General features: G+C 39.6%; 1 protein-coding gene across 1 annotated transcript in view; it reads right to left on the bottom strand.

Moving 5' to 3' along the window:
* The window catches only part of UNC13C (unc-13 homolog C), a 586641-nt gene that overhangs the window by 308658 nt on the left and 258430 nt on the right, over window positions 1–19553 (bottom strand). The window contains exons 11-13 of the mRNA XM_045286469.1: window positions 8963–9132; window positions 6053–6168; window positions 4015–4178 (exon numbers count right to left, since the gene is read on the bottom strand). Of these exons, the coding sequence (XP_045142404.1) occupies window positions 4015–4178; window positions 6053–6168; window positions 8963–9132 (450 nt within the window). The remainder of the gene's footprint in view (window positions 1–4014; window positions 4179–6052; window positions 6169–8962; window positions 9133–19553) is intronic.

The following is a 19553-nucleotide window of genomic DNA, read 5'->3' as shown; positions in this document are numbered from 1 at the left end:
AAAAAAAAAAGTATTTGCTTGAGAGAAATAACTTCCATAGGACTCTAACCCTTAATCTCACATGAAAGTCACCAGGTATGTTAAAGGATAAAAAACTGGTCAGCCATTCACGTTTGCACATAATGAAAAATGTCAAACGCTTAGAGACATCTCATGATGGAAACGGCTTTATGCCCAACTTCACGGCATCACTTAATGTGGGATGTTGTTCGCCTTTGTGATGATTGTCACAATCTGGAAAAGGACTTTGCTTATATGCAAGATTGCATTTACCAAATGGGAACAAATCTCTGCAATCCTCGAGCAACCACTTTTTCAAGTAGGAGAATCATAATTCTTCCCTGCTTCTCACAGATATTCCTCAGTGAAGGATCCATCTTTTTAATGCACAAATAGAGCTAAAAAAGTGTGCCCTCTAGAAATGTTCTGTGGCGAAAGGAGAGTGCATTTACAGTAAAAGTGGGAGGACCTTGGAGAAATGGGAAGTTCAGTATTCATGTTCACATTATTTACCAGCAAAATAGATTCAGTCTCCTTTTTATGATAAGCAATACACAAGAGGAAAATTTAATAATGTACTACCGGACTCTGATTTAATACACACTTCCCCCATTATTTCTGCTTCAACTCTATCCTCAAGGAAATGGAAGAATGTTTTAAAGAAAACTAGGAGTCTACTAAGAGAGAAGATTACATTGGTATCTGGGGATTTGGCTGAAGTGTGGGAAGAATTCCAAAGGAACTGAGACTTACCGTTTTTGATCAAATGGTGTCTAAGAAAGTCTGGAATAATTAAGCTCTTTTTCCAACTGTGAAGGTTTGAAAATTAAGAGGAAGGCAATTCTGAGACAAGCTAGATGTGTGTCTCTAGTTTGCTTGTGTTCATGGGAATTGTTTGGTTTATTTGGTTTGATTTTGTGGTCTCTAGAAATAAGACTTTAAAACCACATGAAAATACCAGTGTACTAGGCGGTTTAAAATTGAACATAGGAGTATACATTAACCATTTTTGAGTTATTCATTAATTGTTCAACAGTAGGTTGGGACTCAAGTTACAGTCCCATTTAAAAAACTATTATATTGAGAGAGTGCTGGTTCAGAAGCATCTCAGAAAATTTCCTACCCGACTGAAAATGAGTGGTCTGTAGTTTTCACGAATTGTTAAAAATGATCACTTAGAATAGTGTGCTTTAAAATACTTTACAGCATCATATGTGGCGAAACAGGTGCCAACATAAATTCAGGAGCCCTGGTGGCACACTGAATTAAGCATTGCGCTGAAAACCCCCACTTTCTAAGTTTGAAAATCCTCTAGCTCCTTTCTGAGAGAGATGAGGCCTTTGGTTCACACGCAGATTTAGTCTCCGAAGCCCCATGGAGCAGTGACATGTTCTTTAGGGCAGTGGATGTCAAGTTAACCTTGGCATGCAGCTAGCAACCAATAGTCTGGACATCCAGAGGTATGGAGAGAAAGATGAGAATGAACGATTGAGAAATTGCTTCTGCTTCCAAATAATTAAATTGCAAATACATACATTGAGCTTCTATCATGCACTCAGGACTTCGTATAAAGCTGGAGTGAAAGATATAGGCCCTCTCTTTAAGATTTTAAAATATAGTTTCTTAAGAAGAGAAAATGGGTCCATGCATGTTTTCAGAAAAAGTAATTTCAAACAACAAATATCCAATAGGAAACAGTGAGTGAAAAATTGTTCTTATGGTAGCATTTGCTGTTTTGCTCTGCTCTCTTTTTAACAGATATCCGATATATACTAGGAATGGTTTTTATTCTGGAATGATAACATCTGTATTTAATGTTAAATATTAGACATTATCAATTTATGATCAACTATGTAACAATTGGACATAAGCTACCACTTATTTGCTTATCACTGAAGTCCATTTGTCAATGTAGCACAGCACACTGAGGTTCTTTCCTCGAGTCTACCTGTCTTGTCTTCTCTCTCTAGGCCGGTAGTTGGCAGACTATATTTCACAAGCCAGAACTAGCGTGTAGCTTTTGTGAATACATTTTTATTGGAATTCAGTCTCATTTATTTGTTTGCTATCTATGACTGCCTTTATATTGCAACTGCAAAGTTGAGCAGTTGTGATAACAGAGATGAATTGTTTACTATCTGACCCATTTATGAGAAAAATGTATTGATGTCTACAAACTAGACTGGTATATAGTGTGTTCCTGCTTGTGGACCCATGCGGTAACTGGTGCAAACTGACACCAAATTAGTATCCAAACACATTTTGTACCATTATTTACTTAAGGTAATGCGTTAAAATAATTGTCTTTTTTTCAATTATCATACAGTTACAATTTCTCTATATTAATATAGCTATGCTTCTCAGCCAGACTAACAGATTACATCACAAACAGAAACATTTCAAGTCACCAAGGATTTCATCCTGCTTAGATTGACAACCGATGCTCATGGAAGCTGCAGCCAAGAAATCAACTAACATATTGCTATGGTAACACTGAAACAGCTACACCAACCAAAATACATGTATGTCTGTAGGCAAATGTGTGTATAGGGCTATACGTGTTTGTGTTACTCTGCATACGTATATGGATGTAACTGCATGCATCTCTATTCAAATGTACAATAAAGGATGTCAGGTGCACGGATACTTTTTGTGGATGAACCTGAACATCTTACAGGATGAGCTGCCTGGCTTTGAAGTGTTTCATGGTTTTGAAGTCAATTTGCATAGAATATTTCTATACATTCTAGTTTGGGGAGTACTGTCTGGGTCTTCTAAGCTTGTGAGAAGTCATTTGAAACGGTCATCTGCTCATTTGGAGCAAAAGGGAAAGGAGGAAACCAAAGGTTCCAAGAAAAACGAGTTGGCAGGACTGATCTCTTCAAGAACCATGGCCTCTTCCTCCTTCCCAGAGACCAGAAGAAGTCAATGGGGCCGGTCTGCCACTAAAGACCATTCTGAGCAGAGCCACACTGGATGAACAGAGGGAGAATGAGAGCAAAATTGGGACCAGAACCTTGAATCTGAAAAACTAAGCCAGAATTATAGCACCAGTTGGGAACAGAGTCCCTCCTAAACCTTGAGATAATATTTAAACTTTGACCTGAAAAGTTGTCCTTAAGGTTGCCTTTTAGCTAAACAAATTAGCTCACTAATTAAAGAACATGAACCATGTTCCTTTAAAAAAATCATAAAATTCTTAATTTCTTATATTTCAAAATATTTTTCAAGAATATGTTAACGATGTTCCTTTAAAACAGTGGTTTGCAACCTTCTTCATGCTGCAACCCTTTAACACAGTTCCTCATGTGGTGGTGACCCCCCCCAACCATAACATTATTTTCATTGCTACTTCACACCTGTCATTTTGCTGTAATGAATCGGGCAACCCCTGTGAAAGGGTCATTCAACCCCCAAAGGGGTCGCGACCCACAGGTTGAGAACCGCTGCTTTAAAAAACACATCTATATGAAGAGATCAATAGTCAACAATTCGTTTGACACAAAGATGAGCATATTCAGAAGGCAGGGAAACAAGATTAATAGAAGCCCAGTAACCAGAAGAGGACAACTGGGGCTGTTCACTCAAGGTGAAGAATCAAACCGACCATGTCACTGAGGACTGAGGGAAATTGCATGGGAGCCTGAAAGCAAAATCAGACAAAGAAACAAACACCAACAAATCACCATTGCTAGGCTCCACACCCTGAACGTTTCCAAATCAACGGGTTTGGAATGAGATCTGCTGTTCTAGATTTGTAACAAGTTTCCAGGTACTTCTGATGTCTCCGCTCTGGGACCAAACGTTCAGGACAGAATGGTCCCAGGAAGACAGTGATGGTGAATCACCAAATTGTTCACCATAATAGTTAGCCAGAGATGATCAACAAACATTCAGAGTAAAATGTAGTTTCTAAAATCAAAATTTATGTCATATAGAAGTAGTGAACATGGATACGTTTTCTTTAGCTTTCAATAGAGACTTTTGAACAAGGAGATGTTCTGAAGCACTTACGTCATTGCTTGATAAATGGACTCAACCCCATAGCGCATGGCAAATTCATCCACTATCTCCTGAGAAGCGTCATCAAAGAAAACTTTCCAGGCCTCGTCCCCTTTAACCTCTGGGATTTTCACTCCACCGTTCGATTTCACTTCAGTCAAGTAATGGAACAGATTCTTAAAAAAAAGGTAAGAAGGTTTTTAATGGTTTAGAAATTCCTCACAACCTATCAGAAATATTTAACTGCAACTTTCAGTAAAATACGGAATTGCTGCTGATGAGTCACCAGCACTTATAAACAATAGGAGAATCTACTTTTACTTCTGCTCTGGTCTGAACAGAACTATCAAGTCAATTGTTCTTCTTATCCCAAAATATTTTCATGAGGAAATCAAGTATTTTGCATCTAAATAGCTACACATGCTAGAACATAACAGATTTGCATTCATGACCTTTGAGTACATTAGAGAGCTCCAGACAAATGATGAGATAATGATGATATGAATATATCATTTAGATATAGTGGCTTTGACTACAAAATGGTAGAAAGCAGGGAAATCATTGAGGTTAAAAAGAATGCTTGAGGAATTTTGTAATAGACAAGATCAGTACACCAGAATTTCTTTTTGCCTCTATCAGGTGTAAAAACTACAGCATGGATGCAGCCTGGGCCAATTGAAGGGCCTCGTTGGGATAGTCCACACCCTTGGACCAGCAGGGAGGATGCTGAAAAGCTAAGCATCATACTGGTCCCTCTGATCCGGAACCTTCTTCCCTCACACTTTCTTGGAACCGTATTCTTGCTTTCCCTTTTTTTCCACTAAAAGATGGTAGTAAATTAAACTTAGATTTTCTTATCCCCATTAGAACTCGCATGGTAAGCTTAGATAGCATCTGTGTGTTTGATTTTTAACCTGCCTCCCCTTTTTTTCTGAATGTATAATTTATTAGTAACTATAACACTCGGTTATGTAAGGCTACCCTTAATATGATACTTGTATAGGGGGAAGAAACATCACTTGGCCTCGTCTCCAGTATCAACAGACAAAGGTTCTAGGGATACCTGTAAGTTAGCTCTCTGATGAAAAGCCATCAATAGGAAATCAAAACCCCTGGTCTGTGTTTCTCTTCCAAGGCATACAAAACTATGATATGAATGTGCCCTTTGGATTCATGTCCAGTTCTCTTTACCAGGTCCACCCAACCTATAGTTCAAGGTGAACGGACTAACCAGTCTCCGTAAGCAAATGGCAACATTCTTCAAACCTATAAACAAGGGGCCATTGAAAACTTCGAGGACATATTACATTATCTTTTAATTCAAGTTGTCCACAAACTTCTGAAGAACCCTCCTATGTGTCGAGAAGGGGAACTAGCGTGGAGGGGAGCTTCGTGAGTACGAAGTCCTTCGTTGCGCTAACGGAACGAAAGTGCTAATCATGTTGATAATCAAAAAATTATCAAAGTCCTTGATCATTATCATTTTAAACATTCTTTGTTATAAATGATGTTCCTTATTAGATCTTCCATAAAATCTTAACATTAATTGAGATTCTTTACCATCATGATTTGGATTATCTCCTGAAAGTAAAACACTATATCTTTTAATGCTTTCAAAATAGTTCTCATGACTCATTTCCTCAGTAACTGAAAATGAAAATAAATTTTTAAGCAGTCTTTAGCTCTTTGCAAGAACAGTGATTTAGACTGTTTATGCAGTATAATCTTACTGTCCTCTTTATTAATACCTGACTCATGTACTGGTCTCTAAACTTCAGAATATGACCCCGTTCAAACTCACTACCCTCAAGGCAATGCTGACTCAGAGTGACCCTGCAAGGACAGCGTACATCTGCCCCTGTGGGGGCAATATAGGAGTTTTATAATGCCCTAACATATCACACATGATGTGATATTGTACCTAGAATAAGTATTACAGTAGTAATTCCATAAACCAAATTCAATTTTTAACCCGTATGTCTTGTTGCATGTTCCATTAATCGAGATCGGTGTCTTTTCTAGGCTGTTTTGTTAATACAATGTAACTTACCTCATGGAGACATGTATATTGTATATGATAGGGAGCAACCTTCTCCTCTCCTTTTATTTCCACATTGATTTTCAATCGGATGGCCCCAGAGACAGCTGACTTATCTGTCCGTTTCTCTGAGGGAGCAAAAGTGATACTGTCACTTTCAACAACACCTTATTTTTCATACAGGTTCCCAAAAGTTTAAGAATGACTTATGTGGATAAGTACCAACTTTATTTTTAGTTCATATTTCATTATGGAACAACTACAATTCCCTAAATTAAATTAAAAACATTGGTAATATCATCATGATTGTCAAATGCCATTATGAATACTTCAAATAGAAAAATGTAATTAGTAAAATCACCTAAATCTCATACAGAAATGAATTATTTTACTTGATAAATTTATTAAATAAGACATGCCATTATTTGGGCAATTATAAATAAGATAACTGAAACAGTTAGCCAGGAAACTTTTTGACCTAAAAGCTCCAAGCAACTAATCAGCTTTTTCTTTTTCTTTCTGTGTTTGAAGGAATGAACCAAAGGTTTGGCTAATAAAAATATTAAGTATTAACTAAGCTTTTAATCATTAGAAGGTAATAACACCTGCAGCCTACAGTTTACTTATGAGTTGTCTGATTAACTGTTTAATTGAATAAAATTAATACTCAAAATTAACTGATAAATGATCAAATATGTTGTGTGTTTCCAGAATCAATAACTTCTGAAGAATAGCATTCATTAAAAAGAGTGGGAATGTAGGTCGGGAACCTAAGCTAGACACTGATTTCACAGGTAAAATATGAAAAGGTGCCCCATTCAGAAATGAAACCTAAGAAGGTAAAATGAGATAAAGTCAGTGGTGGAGACTCGACCCCCCTTTGTAAACATCGCTGTCTTTTTAACTACATAAGATGCCGTTAAATTAGGCAGGCCACTTTCTGCTTGCTGTCTCTTGTCTTATCATTGCTATTATTTAAGAATCAGTATTTTTCTTGTAGTCTTCTTTCAGGAGGGCTGAGGATGAACATTTCTCCAACTGGTTTAGAGAGAGCTGATGCTCAAAGAGTGTTCCATTCCTCCTCTGGGCACATTGGGGTGGGGAATGGGGTACGGGGTTCCGTCCTGAGCCCAGAAGAACTTCACTGGTTCTTTCCTTTCCTTAGCAACCCCCCTCCAAATGGATACATGGGAAGCAGACGGTCATGTCTTTTGGCCAAACGGTGTGTGTGATGGAATGAGTGAAGTGGCAAAGGGGGAGCGCTGTACAAAAAGTAAAACTTGGACACAAAAAGGACTAGCTGAGGGTGGGCAGCCAAAGGCTGTCAAGCGTGTTGCTGCCATCTTCCATTCAAAAACGGAACCAGGCCAGCACTACAACTTAATAGCTAATGTCCCTAACTAGTAGCAAATGAGTTCCTCACTCAACGTAATAGATCCACGTTCATTCTGTCAAACACATTGGAGGGATTTCTATTCTGACTTTTAACTTGCTTGTCTCAATTCAAGGGCAAGCTAAATTGTAACAGGAAAGAAGGCTATGTATAAGTGAGCTTCTTTAAGACACAATTTGCAGGTCATGGAGAACTAATGGTTTAAAGTTTGCCTTTAGCCTAACATAGCTGTTTTCAATATGTAGTTATTTAATAGTGTAAATAAAGAATAAAGGATACTCATTATAATAATGGAAAAAATTCCAATAATGTACAGGGCATTGATTCTTCAAAACATTTTGACGATGAATTCTTTTCTATTTTGAATTATTTTTGTCCAGATAATTTATACATCACAGCTTCTTCAAAATATTAGATAATCCAGTTTCAGGAATCCTAAATACCATTTCTCCATTTATATTGCCAAATATTACAATTATGTAGGTTTTTTAAATTCCAAAAGCTTTTTAAAATTTGCTAAAATATATTGGTATATTAAATGGTGACTATGTAAAGTCTGGACTGTGTGTAAACCTTCTTTGATTCATAGCCAGATAAGCCCTCAAACTGTGAGACATTTCAAAAGATGTGATTAAGAAATTTGTGGATCATACCCTTTACAGAAACTGAGGTGACCTATACTGTTTTACTACTACTGTTAAGCCAACAATAAAGATTCTTGGTTGCTCTTCAATTCTCGTAGAAGTTAAATTAATACCTGTCCTTATCGAATTCTATAATTAAACAAAAATCATGCCAATTAAATATACTCCATCGCCATCATCAGTCAGTGTAAGTCCACAGAAGCACTTGGCTTTGCTAAACTAAATTAACCCAACCCAACCCAATTCAACCCATTGCCACTGAGTTGATTCCATCTCATGGAAAACCTATAGGCAAGACAGAGTCAGATTTTCTCAAAGGGTTTTCAAGGCTGGGAATCTTTATGGAAATAAGCTGCCGCATCTTACTCCCATGGAATGGTTGGTGGGTCCAAACTGCGAACCTGATGGTGAGCAGCCTGACCTTCACTACTGTACAACCGGGCTCCTCTGCCAACTCCCACATTTGTGTCAGCACATAAAAACCACCACCAACCCAAATATATGTTTTCCTTTATTAACATCTAATACAAGGACCAGAAGAAAACAATCTATAGCATTAAATCATAAGCTGCTCATTATACATTCCCCCTGAAGTTGGCTCTTACAGCTCTATTTTGTTAATTAAATATTATGGGATAAAATTTTTCTCCTATAAGTTCCCTAGTTGATCCTTTGAAATTCTTTTTCCATCTTAAGAATATTAACAACTTTGAGTAATACTGAATTTGAATAAACGACGTCTTTAGTTCCTCATGAAAGTATGCCCCCTAAAGCCCAATCAGATGCTCTGGAAGTACATTGCCTAATTTAGCTATATAGAATACATGCCCCAGCTATTCTGACATTTCACGGACATTGTTTCCAAGGAGATATAGCCATAGTCACCTAAGTTATACCAGACATCCATTTCTCCACTCAGGGTCCTCACTTCTACAATTGTTTGGCCCAGAAAATCATCGGACTCCTTTTTGAAATGCTGCTTGACTCTGGATTTAATGTCATCGTCTTCATCCCATACTCGGACTTTGATTCTGTCTGTGGAGTTATGGCACTCACTGCAAATAAAGGTGGATACGTTAGCAACCGCCGATTCGCTGCTCCAAATCGATCTAGACATAGTAAGTCACATCATGCATGACATTTGCCATGGCTCCATTCCATCCCTGGGATATTACAAAGGGTCTTGAGCAAAGTTGCTGTCGTGCCGTCATGGTGAAGGGGGAAAATCCTAACCTGATCCCTTTAAGGAACTGCTCGAGATCGAAGGAGCCCTTGTAGCACAATGGTCCAGGGCTCAGCTGCTAACGGAAAGGTGGGTTGGCCGTTAGAAACCACTGAGAGGTTTGGCAGGAGAAAACCTGGCAACGCGCTGCCAGCAAGAGTACAGCCTTGCAAACCCTGCGGGGACAGTTCAACCCCAGCCAAGAGGGTCACGATGAGTCAAACTGGCATGATGGCATCCCACAGCCACACACTAGATATAATCATATGTGCCTAAAATCTTCGCTTGGGATACTTTCTAATATGGAGAGATTTCATATTATCTTGCATAAACGATGGCACAGATAATACTGCGCTATAAATACGAAGCTTATTTTATGACAAGAAATTCCACGGAGTACAGAAATACCAAATGTTAAGTAACAGTAGTTAAGCTGAAAGACTCCAATACATCTATAAGCTATTAAGAGCAAATAGATTTAGAGTAAAACTCTTTTAAGAATAAACTGTAGATTCAAAATCACCTATTGTTTCAAAGTTTTCTGTATCCCACGCTTCTCAAAGAAGACAATTTACTGTTGCCCATATAGAAGATAACTATAAAATTTTGAAAACCTTTATTAAAAGATATATGTATATGTATATATAGAGCTTTGAAGCTATTGTTTCTCAACACAGCATTCATCTGGACCTATACATATGTGAAGGCAGCATTTCCGACTCTTGTAATTCTTTCCCAAAGTAGCCGGTGGTCAGTCTTCAACTCATAGCATATCACAGATGGAACATTTGGCATCCTCACGGGACTCAAACGTCCTTTTAAAATGTTCTTTGAAATAAAAATTAAGAGTCTGAAGGGACAAGATCATGGCACACTGGGCAAGAGTTCCCAGTACATGTTTCATAGGAGAGCCCTTGCTATCAAGGAGTAAGTAGGTACATTGTCAGGATAGAACGAGAACTTCCTCCATACGACTTTCCTGGCCTCAAACCCCCCTGCCTTCAAGGCCATATTCATTTTGTTAAGATCATTTATAATAAGCCTCAATGACTATTCTGTGTTCTTCAAGAAGGTATAGAGATTAAACCTGAGAAATCCCTAAAAACAGTTATACCATAACCTTCCACACTGATTTCCTCTGCTTTGAATTTAAATCGTTCAACGGCTTCCTTCTGAAGTCACTGTTTTGATAAGATTTTTAAAATTGAAAGCACCATGCCAAAGCTCAGACAGTGGAAGACAAGAACGTGTCTGCAGCCAATCACTTTTCATGGTGGCACTTAAACACGTTTTGTTCGAAATAAACCCATACCAATAAGAGTTGGAACCATAGTAGCATCGCTTTGTGGCTTATCTTATACTCTGGATTTCTTGATCCATGACTTTGCATCTAGACTCTTCCCTGTGCTTAGAACGCCCCTACTTTTCTTTCCCTTAACTGATTTAGCAACTCATTTCAGCGGCAGCTGGTTGTTTCATCGATGTAAGCTGACCCAGTTCATCCTGACCAATCCTGAGCACTGGGTAGACCCTGTGTATCTAACTACTAACACAGCTCTTTCACCTGCAGTCTGTGGATGAGTTCACTGAATCGTGAATTTGTATTTGAAGAAAACTGTTTTCCTTCAATTGTGTCAAACTAATAATTATAACATCAGACTCTCTAAGATGATAACCAATAAAACCATAGGTGTTTACATACAACATTGCAAATGTTAAGCATCTTGAAATATTTATACTTATTACTGTACTAATAACTATAATTTACATGATTTCAAATTATGTGTTTTATTACTTAAATACATGTAATTTTGAGCAGTGGTTTCAGAGTCTTTACCAGTTTTTTCAAAGGGTCCCACGAGAGAAGCATACTTTAGGAAACCATGAAGGTATAATGTCTCTTCTATTAATCAGTGAGAAACAATCGTATGTTGTTGCTTGCCACAAGCTGACTCACTCAGAAGCTTCAAGTACAACACAGTTAGACACTGCCCATGCATGTGCCCTCCTGACAATCCATTTTGATGGTTGCAGACGATGTACCAATCCTTCAGGTTGAAAGTGTTTAGTGGACCCTCTACCAAGTGAGATTTCATCCTTCTCCTGGGGCTATTCCCCTTCCTGCTCACATGCCCAAAGTGTGTGGAACAAAGTCATACCATCCTCACCCACTAAGGACCATTCTGCGTGGCTTGTTCTCACGCAGTGGTTCTCAGCCTTCCTCATGCCGCGACCCTTTCATACATGTGGTGGTGACCCCCAACCATAACATGATTCTCGTTGCTACTTCATCACTGTCATTTTGCTCCTGCTATGAATCGTCATGTAAATATCTGATATGCAGGATGCATTTTCATTGTTACAAATGGAGCATAATTAAAGAATAGTGCTTCATCAAAATAATGTGTAATTATATATTGTGGAACTATTTATGTGTTTTCCGATGGTCTTAGGCGACCCGTGAAAGGGCCATTTGACCCTCAAAGGGGTCGCGACCCACAGGGTGAGAACCGCTGTTCTAACAGCGCTGGTCCTTTTGGTAGTTCCTAGCAAAGGTAGTCTTCTCTGCCACTTACAAAATTCACAGGCATTGAGTCTTCACCCTTTCCTACTCATTATCCAGCGTTCACGGGCTTCACGTGGGTCATGGCCACACCTTGGTCTTCAAAGTGATAGCTTTGCAATTAAAAGCACTTTAACGAGCTATTTGGCAGAACATGCTCCCCCCATACATTATTGTCCGACGTGCTCTCTGATACTTTCACGTGTGCCAATTGTAGATCAGGTAGGATGTCAGGAACCTTGATGTTCCTCATCCCGGTTGTGAGGATTGGTGTTTTCGGTTGAGGTGTCATCTGTACACAGAATGTTGCCTTGAGTCTCCTCAGTACGTCCTTTCAGCAACCAAGATCGTGTCATTTGCATATTCTAGGTTGTTAATGAGTCATCGTCCAATCCTGATGCTGGACTCTTCTTCACATAGTCCAGCTTCTAGGAATGTTTATTGAGTGTAAATAGCAAAGTAGTGAAAGGCTACAACCCTGATGCACACCTTTCCCTGTTTGAAACCATGCAGGTACACTGGTGAATGAAGTCGGTGGGCGTGCCAGAAGAACACCATTAAAGAGTTGTGGGATTCCCAGTGTTACCCAGTGTGTTATGATCCACCCAGCTGGATGCCTTCGCAGTCGCTAAAAACACAGGTATTCTCCCAATTTCTTTGTTTTCAGTGAAAATTCACTTGAAGTTAGCAATGATATTCCTTGTTCTATTATCTTTGTCTATACCCAGCTTAAATTTCTTCCTCTTCATGGCAAATGAACTGCTACAACCATTTTTAAAAATTATCTTTAGCGAAAATTTACTTGCGTGTAATAAAGATAATGTTTGATGATTTCCACATTCTATGGAATCACCTTTATTTGAGATGGGCATGATGGGAAACTGGAGATGCATATTTGCCAGCTGGCAATCCAGGCAGCTGTCTCCTGAACACCTTGGCTTAGATGAGCGAGTTCTGCCTGGGCTTCTTCTCTGTGTTGAAGCACTCCAATCCTATTCCAACTATTCTTGAAGCCTTGTTTTTCTCCAATACTTGAAGTGCAGTTTGAATTTCTCAATCATATACTCTCTGGTGAAATGGTTGAAGGTCAACCAATTCTTTTTGGTATAGTGACTCTGTGTCCCTTCCATCTTTTCATATGCTGTGCAACATTCAATACTTTGTGCATAAAATCATTCAATGGTACAGCCCGGTGCTTGGATTGTTTTCTTTCATTTTTTTCAGCTTCATTTCGGAAATGCTCAGTGTTCTTCCCATTTTCTAAATCCAGATTTTTGCACATCTCATGATAGGACTTTGTCCTCCAGCCTCCCCTTGAAATCTTTGGTTTGGTTCTTTCATTTAATCATTTCTTCCTCTTGCATTCACTTCTTCATAGCCTAGAACAGGCTTCAGTCTTTCTATACATATATTTTGTCTTTTTAATGTCCTTTCGGTTTCTTCCTGTCAGATGTTAATTTCACAATTCACTTAATTTCTTGTTATTAATTTCATTTAATCAAATCTCTTCTTTAAGTGTTCTCTAAATTACGGTGGGATATGTTAAATATATGTATATCCATTCTAACACACTTGTTTTAATTTTGTTCAGCTTCCATTTGAAGTTACAGATAAGCAGCTGCTTCTCAGTGAATCTTGTGTCATGTTTTGACTGAGACCGCGCTTCTCCCAGCATCTCAGTCCTGATGAGTTTCCTTGATTCTGTTTATTCTATCCAATGTGTTGCAAAATGGTATTTGAAATGATTAAGTGGTTGGTATTACAAGATTGTACCAAGAGATCTCTAGAAGCTTTTCCCCCACCCCCAAGGGCCATAGTTTCTATTTACTATCTCTGGTGGTACAGCCGTTATGCATGGGACTGCCTCACCCTGAGTCAGCATTTCAGCACCATCCACCTCAGTGGGAAAAAGGTGGGGCTTTTTCCACTGCAGCCAAGAGTTATGGTCTCAGAAACTCACAGGGGTCTCACTCTCCTGTCCTATGGGGTGGCTGAGTCAGAAGAGACTAGACTGCAGGGAGTGACCCTTTTTGGTTTCCAACTTTTACATTTCAATCACCTGGGTCTAGTGTCACCTGATGAAAATGCTCAGAGTGCTTGAGAGGAAGCCTTATAATCCCCATTTGCAGGCAGCGTTCTGAAGATCCTGCCTCTAAGACAGATTTATTCTTTGGGTTATTGAGAACGAGAATGTTACACTTTGAGGACTAAGGTGCTCTTGACCCAAAGCAAGGTCTTTTGGGATGGCCTCATCTGCGTGTGCAAGGCAGACATTGAATAAAGAAGGTTGAAGACAAACTCAGGTGTTTCCATTGCGGTGCTAGGGACGAATATTGAAAATACCATGGACTGCTCAAAGGACAAACCAACCTGTCTTTGAAGAAATATTGCCAGAGTGCTCCTTAGAGGCACAGCTGGTGAGGCTTCCAGCTTACATAATTTAGATACTGGTCCCTGGAGAAGGGCATCGTGTTGGGTAGGTAGAGGGGCAGTGCAGGAGAGGAAAGTCCTTCAGGAGATGGTGCGACCCAGTGGCTGCAGCAATGGGGTCAGGCAGGGAAGCAATCATAAGGACCCCACAGGACTGGCAGTGTTTCGGTCTGTGGGTACAGGGTGGCTATGGGTTAGAACCCACTCGATGGCACTTAACATGGTACTTTCAACATTCTTTGCCAATGTCGTCGTTAAAATGCATCGCAGTTTTCTCTGATCGCCCCTATTCATGACCCAGCTTTCAGATGCATGTGAGGCTATCAAAAATATCCTGGTCTGGGTCAAGTGCAGATTAGTTCTCAAAGTGATACCCTTGTTCTTTAACACGTTAAAGGGGTCTTCTGCAGCAGATTTGAAGAAGACAACGTACTACTTCTGGACCGTTATTTCTGTGGTCTTCCTTGAAGCTATATGCATATTAGTGTTATCACTGACAGCGTTGCACTTCATGCCAGGCTATGTAGCATACAGTGAGACTCACAGTCTGCTGTGCCTACTTACAAATCTTAGCTTCATCGTTTCTACTTTGTCTCAGAAGTTTTCAACTCTGACAGTTACCATGATTTCAGGTTGCATTTTCAGTTGTCGTAAATATCAAGGGTTCTATTGCTATGCAACGGGGGGTGGGGGGTGGGGTGGAGTGGGGGAAAATTATATAGATGCCCTACAGTACACAGAGCAATCCTTCAAGACATCAAAAGGCCCCTGGGACATTAATGAAGGTACTAAACCTATCTATTATCTGATCTTGGAACCACTTTTGCATTAAAAGGAAAATATAGATATGTCTTTTATATCCCTTAACGCACCCTTGATTTTTTGAGAGAGCAACTTACATGTAAATTATCAGAGAAAGAATTGTGTTTTCTCATGAAGAATGAGCAGTTTCTACTTTTTATAGGAACGACTTAAAAAAAAAAAGGGTTGTTATGTTTTAGAACTATCAGAAATTTACATATTGACCTCCACAGACAAGGGACCGCAGTGGGACTCGTGTTTAAAGTACTGGAAATTACCTGTGGCACAAGGGTGCTTTGGGAAGGGATATGGAACAGCGATTTGGATTAAGGTAGTCTGGAGCATCAACATATAGTTGATTCACATCTCTGCATATCTTCTTCCAGTCAGCTTTATCCTTCCGTAGGTTTCTGTCAAGGACGAAGCTAGATAACTCACATCCCTAGATTGCTTGGTAGCAAGGATCCAGGTGGTTGACCCGCAGTTAAGCAAAATGTAAACAGAAAAGGAAGGGAAGTGATACAGTCTCTGTATTCTGGAGAACTGCTTCATAGGCAACAGTGGTCATGTAAACGTCCATCTTTGCCATAGAGTTCCTGGGATTCACTTGTGAGGGACAAAAGTGTCACTTAGATGCTGCCATGGTGTTTCCGCCCGTGAAACACCACAATATAATAATTGGACATTTGACCTGCTATGCAACCTCACAGGCTGGTTTGATCTCGCCAAAGATTCCCCCCAAAAAAGGCCCATAGTATAATTTGTATAAACTAACCAGAGTAGATTCTGTTGTTTGCAGTGATGAATTCTGGCTAATACAGTCAATTGGAAAGATGGACGGGAGCTGCTAGTACCAAAAGCTAAACCATAGCGTTGACTAGGGTGGAGACGATGGCGTAGGCAGTAAGGATTTAAACCCCTCCGGATGGAGAGCCAACACTCAATAGCAGAACAGCTGGCTGAACTCTTGCTTATGGTACCCTCGGAGTCAACCCAACAAGCCATCTGAGACTAATGGCAGGAATGGTTGGAGTAAAATTCAGAATGTTGCCTGTGCTTATTAAATCTTGCCACTTTCAAAATGCACAGTCGTAGAGATGCACTTCAACTTCAGCTAGACCGTCTGTAAGTAGAGATGCAAAGCCACCCAGCTAGGCCAAAAGAGACTCACTGGGCTTGTAGCCTGCGATGGCAATTGACTGAGGATATCATAATTGGGAGGCCCTGCAGGGTTGAGAAAGCTGGCTGCTTCTGATTCAAAACTAGTACCCACCTAAGTAGAGGCTTCCAAAGGCAGCTTCCAAAAAAGATATGATTGTTGCCCCAGGTCATTTCAAGCAACTTCTTTTAGTTCTGCGTGATGATGAGGGGGAACTTATTGGCAAGGATCTGATGAAAAATGTTCCATTATTACCTTGAGAGATTATTCTGCAAGGACTGAAGCAGCCGCTGTGAGGTTCAGGGAGAGGTGTTGGGAGAACAGAGCAGTTGGTAGCACAGAGTTAAAGTTTCCAGGCTGATCTAATTGCTCAAAAATTGCCACGAAGCACAACTTAGAAGCTCTGTTAATTTTCCAGAGAGCAAGACTGCCGCATACGCCTGGGGCTGGCAGGCGACAGGGCAGGACTTGGACTCCAAACAGAGCAGCTCCCTAATTAGGGAAGGCCACCTGCCTGGATTTCCCAACTTATGGTTATTCTATAGATCACTGAAAACCTTTTCTTCATACAGTATTTTTTTAATACAGTATACTTTATACAGTATACTTTTATTTTATACAATATTCACCTTCAGTGCCAACATGGGCGAGGAAGATCTAACTCAGTGGGAGAGCCAGGGATTGAAGGTAAGTCGATAAAAGACATTTGCTCAGGAGCATCTGAGACTACCAGGCTGCCTAACCAAATTCTGGTAACTCCTCTGGAAGTAGAACAGCAAGCCCAGGGTAGACCTCTCTAGCAGGACTGTGTATGCATCAAGACTTGCCATGTCTATTATTTCCCCTTTTTCGTGAATGGAAATTTAAATGAGCTGCTATTTTCTTCCCTTTCCACAATTCTGTATTGAATATTTGAATAGTTGGATCACAAACCTGGACCTATAGAGACTAAATGTGCCCCGAAAGATTCTGAACTTCGAGTTAAGTGCACTAATTAGATAATTTAGTGATTATCTATTACAGGGAAAAATAATTGCATTTTAGGGTGAAAATATAGGTATGAAGCTGTTCCATAAACGTTAAGGAGTAAGAGGTGGATAAAGACAGATACTATCATGTCCATCACACATCTGTTTCCTTCCTCTTTTTGTTTCCTTTATCTCAGTGATTTTTCCTAGACTCCCCAGCAAACAACTCACCATGTGATCCGGTCTGTCCAGGGACATACAGTTTTCTCATGGTACCTCTTCTATTTTCTCTTTTTATGGCTCTGGGCCATGTCGAACTCACTCACTGCATAAAGCCAATCCTGACTCACAGTGACTCTGTAGGACTCGCTCGAACTTTCTCTGTGAGTTTCAAAGACTTTTAACTATTCACGGAAGGAGCCCTGGTGGTGTAGTGGTTATGAGTTGTGCCTCTAACAGCAAAGCCAGCAGTTTGAAACCACCAGCTGCTCTCAGGAAGAAAGATGAGGCTTTCTACTCTATGAAGAGTTAAAGAGTCTTGGGTATTCGGAGGGGCAGTTCTATCCTATCCAACACGGTCACTAGAATTGGCATGATGAACTCAAGGGCAGTGGTGGTGAGTTTGGTTCGGTTTTGCTTTAACCTTTTTGCCTCTGCAGACTCCCTACAGGACTTTCAACATGCTGGCCTTGTGTTTGTGGTTCAACACAAAAGCCACTCTGTCACCAGGGCTCCGGCCTTCTACATCCAAGGAGCCCTGGTGACATGGGGGGTTTGTTTGTTTTGCTATCACCTAAATATGTATCTTCTATGATTGAAGGGGGAAAAAAAGGAAAACCCAAAATCTCCTGTTCAAGCTAGTGAACCATAACTCATCCTGAGATGGACTGCTGTGTCTAGAGAGAAGCCTGTGGATTTCATAAAGACAATCAAACCAGATTTCAATGACAGGCTCTTGCTAGGCTAACCACCCTAGTAAGGCATTACTAAAAGGTGCTTAAAACAGTCTCTCAAAAAGGAAAACACAGTATCAATAGCCTTGCGTTACATGTACTATAACTTAAACGCCTGTTACATGACAGCCGTGTTAAATGGTAGTGAATGACGCCACCATTAGAAATCATGCTCACGAATGCCAATTCTCTAACTTTCTTAAGTATAGAAAAGAAGTTTTTACAATTTGATATAGTATGCTATGCCAGGTTTTATTGAAGATGAAAGTTATTAAAGAGCAATACTATATGAGTGGCCTTTAAAAAGTTCATGCAAAGGGGAAGTGGAAGATAATGGAATTTTAATGGAATTTTCCTATGAACTCTTTGAAGGCCATTATACAGGAATAGATGAAGGCTTCAAATTGATTCATTCTGCTTCCAACCCCTGCTGAGAATTTGCCTTTCCACCGCAGATGTACTGAATCAAAATCTGCATTTTAACAAGCACCTCAAGTAATTCTTATGTATGGGGGATCGTGTTAAAATATAGATTCTGATTCAGTTATCTTGAGTAGAAAGGCAAATTATCAGCAAGAGGTGGAACTAGAATTACCCAGTTCAAGTCTTGAAATATACATCTATGACATGCATACCTTGGAGCCAGTTACTAAGGGGGTATTTCAAATTATTGGTAATGTACTTAGTGAATACTGTTATCTATATCTATAATTTCCTTTCAACTCAATCTAGAAGGCTAAGCATAGATTTAAAAAATCCTCTGCCAGAAACCTACTGCAAATTCCAACCTAGGTCAAAGTAAGAACATCCTTCCAACAAACCCTAATCTTCTAGTTACAGCTGAATTCTTTAAACTCTGACCCACTAAATGAAAATACCATGAAACAGTCAACTTTCACATGTTCTCTTGTTATGAATTACGTAGCCCATTTTCATTACAACCCTTCATTTTCATCACACTAACCTCACTCTATTCGATTCTATCACAGAAAATTAACAGATACCAAGTTCAAAGTCCAAGAACAGTACACAGAAGGGATGATATATCCAGGGTGCAGTATAGCACTGATGAAACACATAATTATCCTCTAGTTTGTTAATCGTTCCTCCCTTTACAATTATGGTCTTAGTTTTACCTCATTAATCTTGTTAGTCCTGCGAATGTTCAATTGTATAATTAAGACAGTTAAATGCATGAAATCCAAGACAGATAAACCCTCTGGAAATAGTAATGGGAGCATTGATTCCCTGAGGGTATGGGAAGGGGAGGAAGAGGGAACTGATAGCAATGATGGCTGTATAACCCCATTCGAGGGGGACAAATAATAGAATAGTAAGCAAACAGATACATTGAATTGTGTAAGACATGGCAAATAAATA

The sequence above is a fragment of the Echinops telfairi genome, unplaced genomic scaffold (assembly GCF_000313985.2).
Source record: "Echinops telfairi isolate 266 unplaced genomic scaffold, ASM31398v2 ScPeMD7_8;HRSCAF=38, whole genome shotgun sequence".
In the NCBI taxonomy this organism is placed as follows: domain Eukaryota; kingdom Metazoa; phylum Chordata; class Mammalia; order Afrosoricida; family Tenrecidae; genus Echinops; species Echinops telfairi.
Note: the sequence above shows the minus strand (reverse complement) of the source record. Positions and strands in the feature narration are given on the sequence as shown.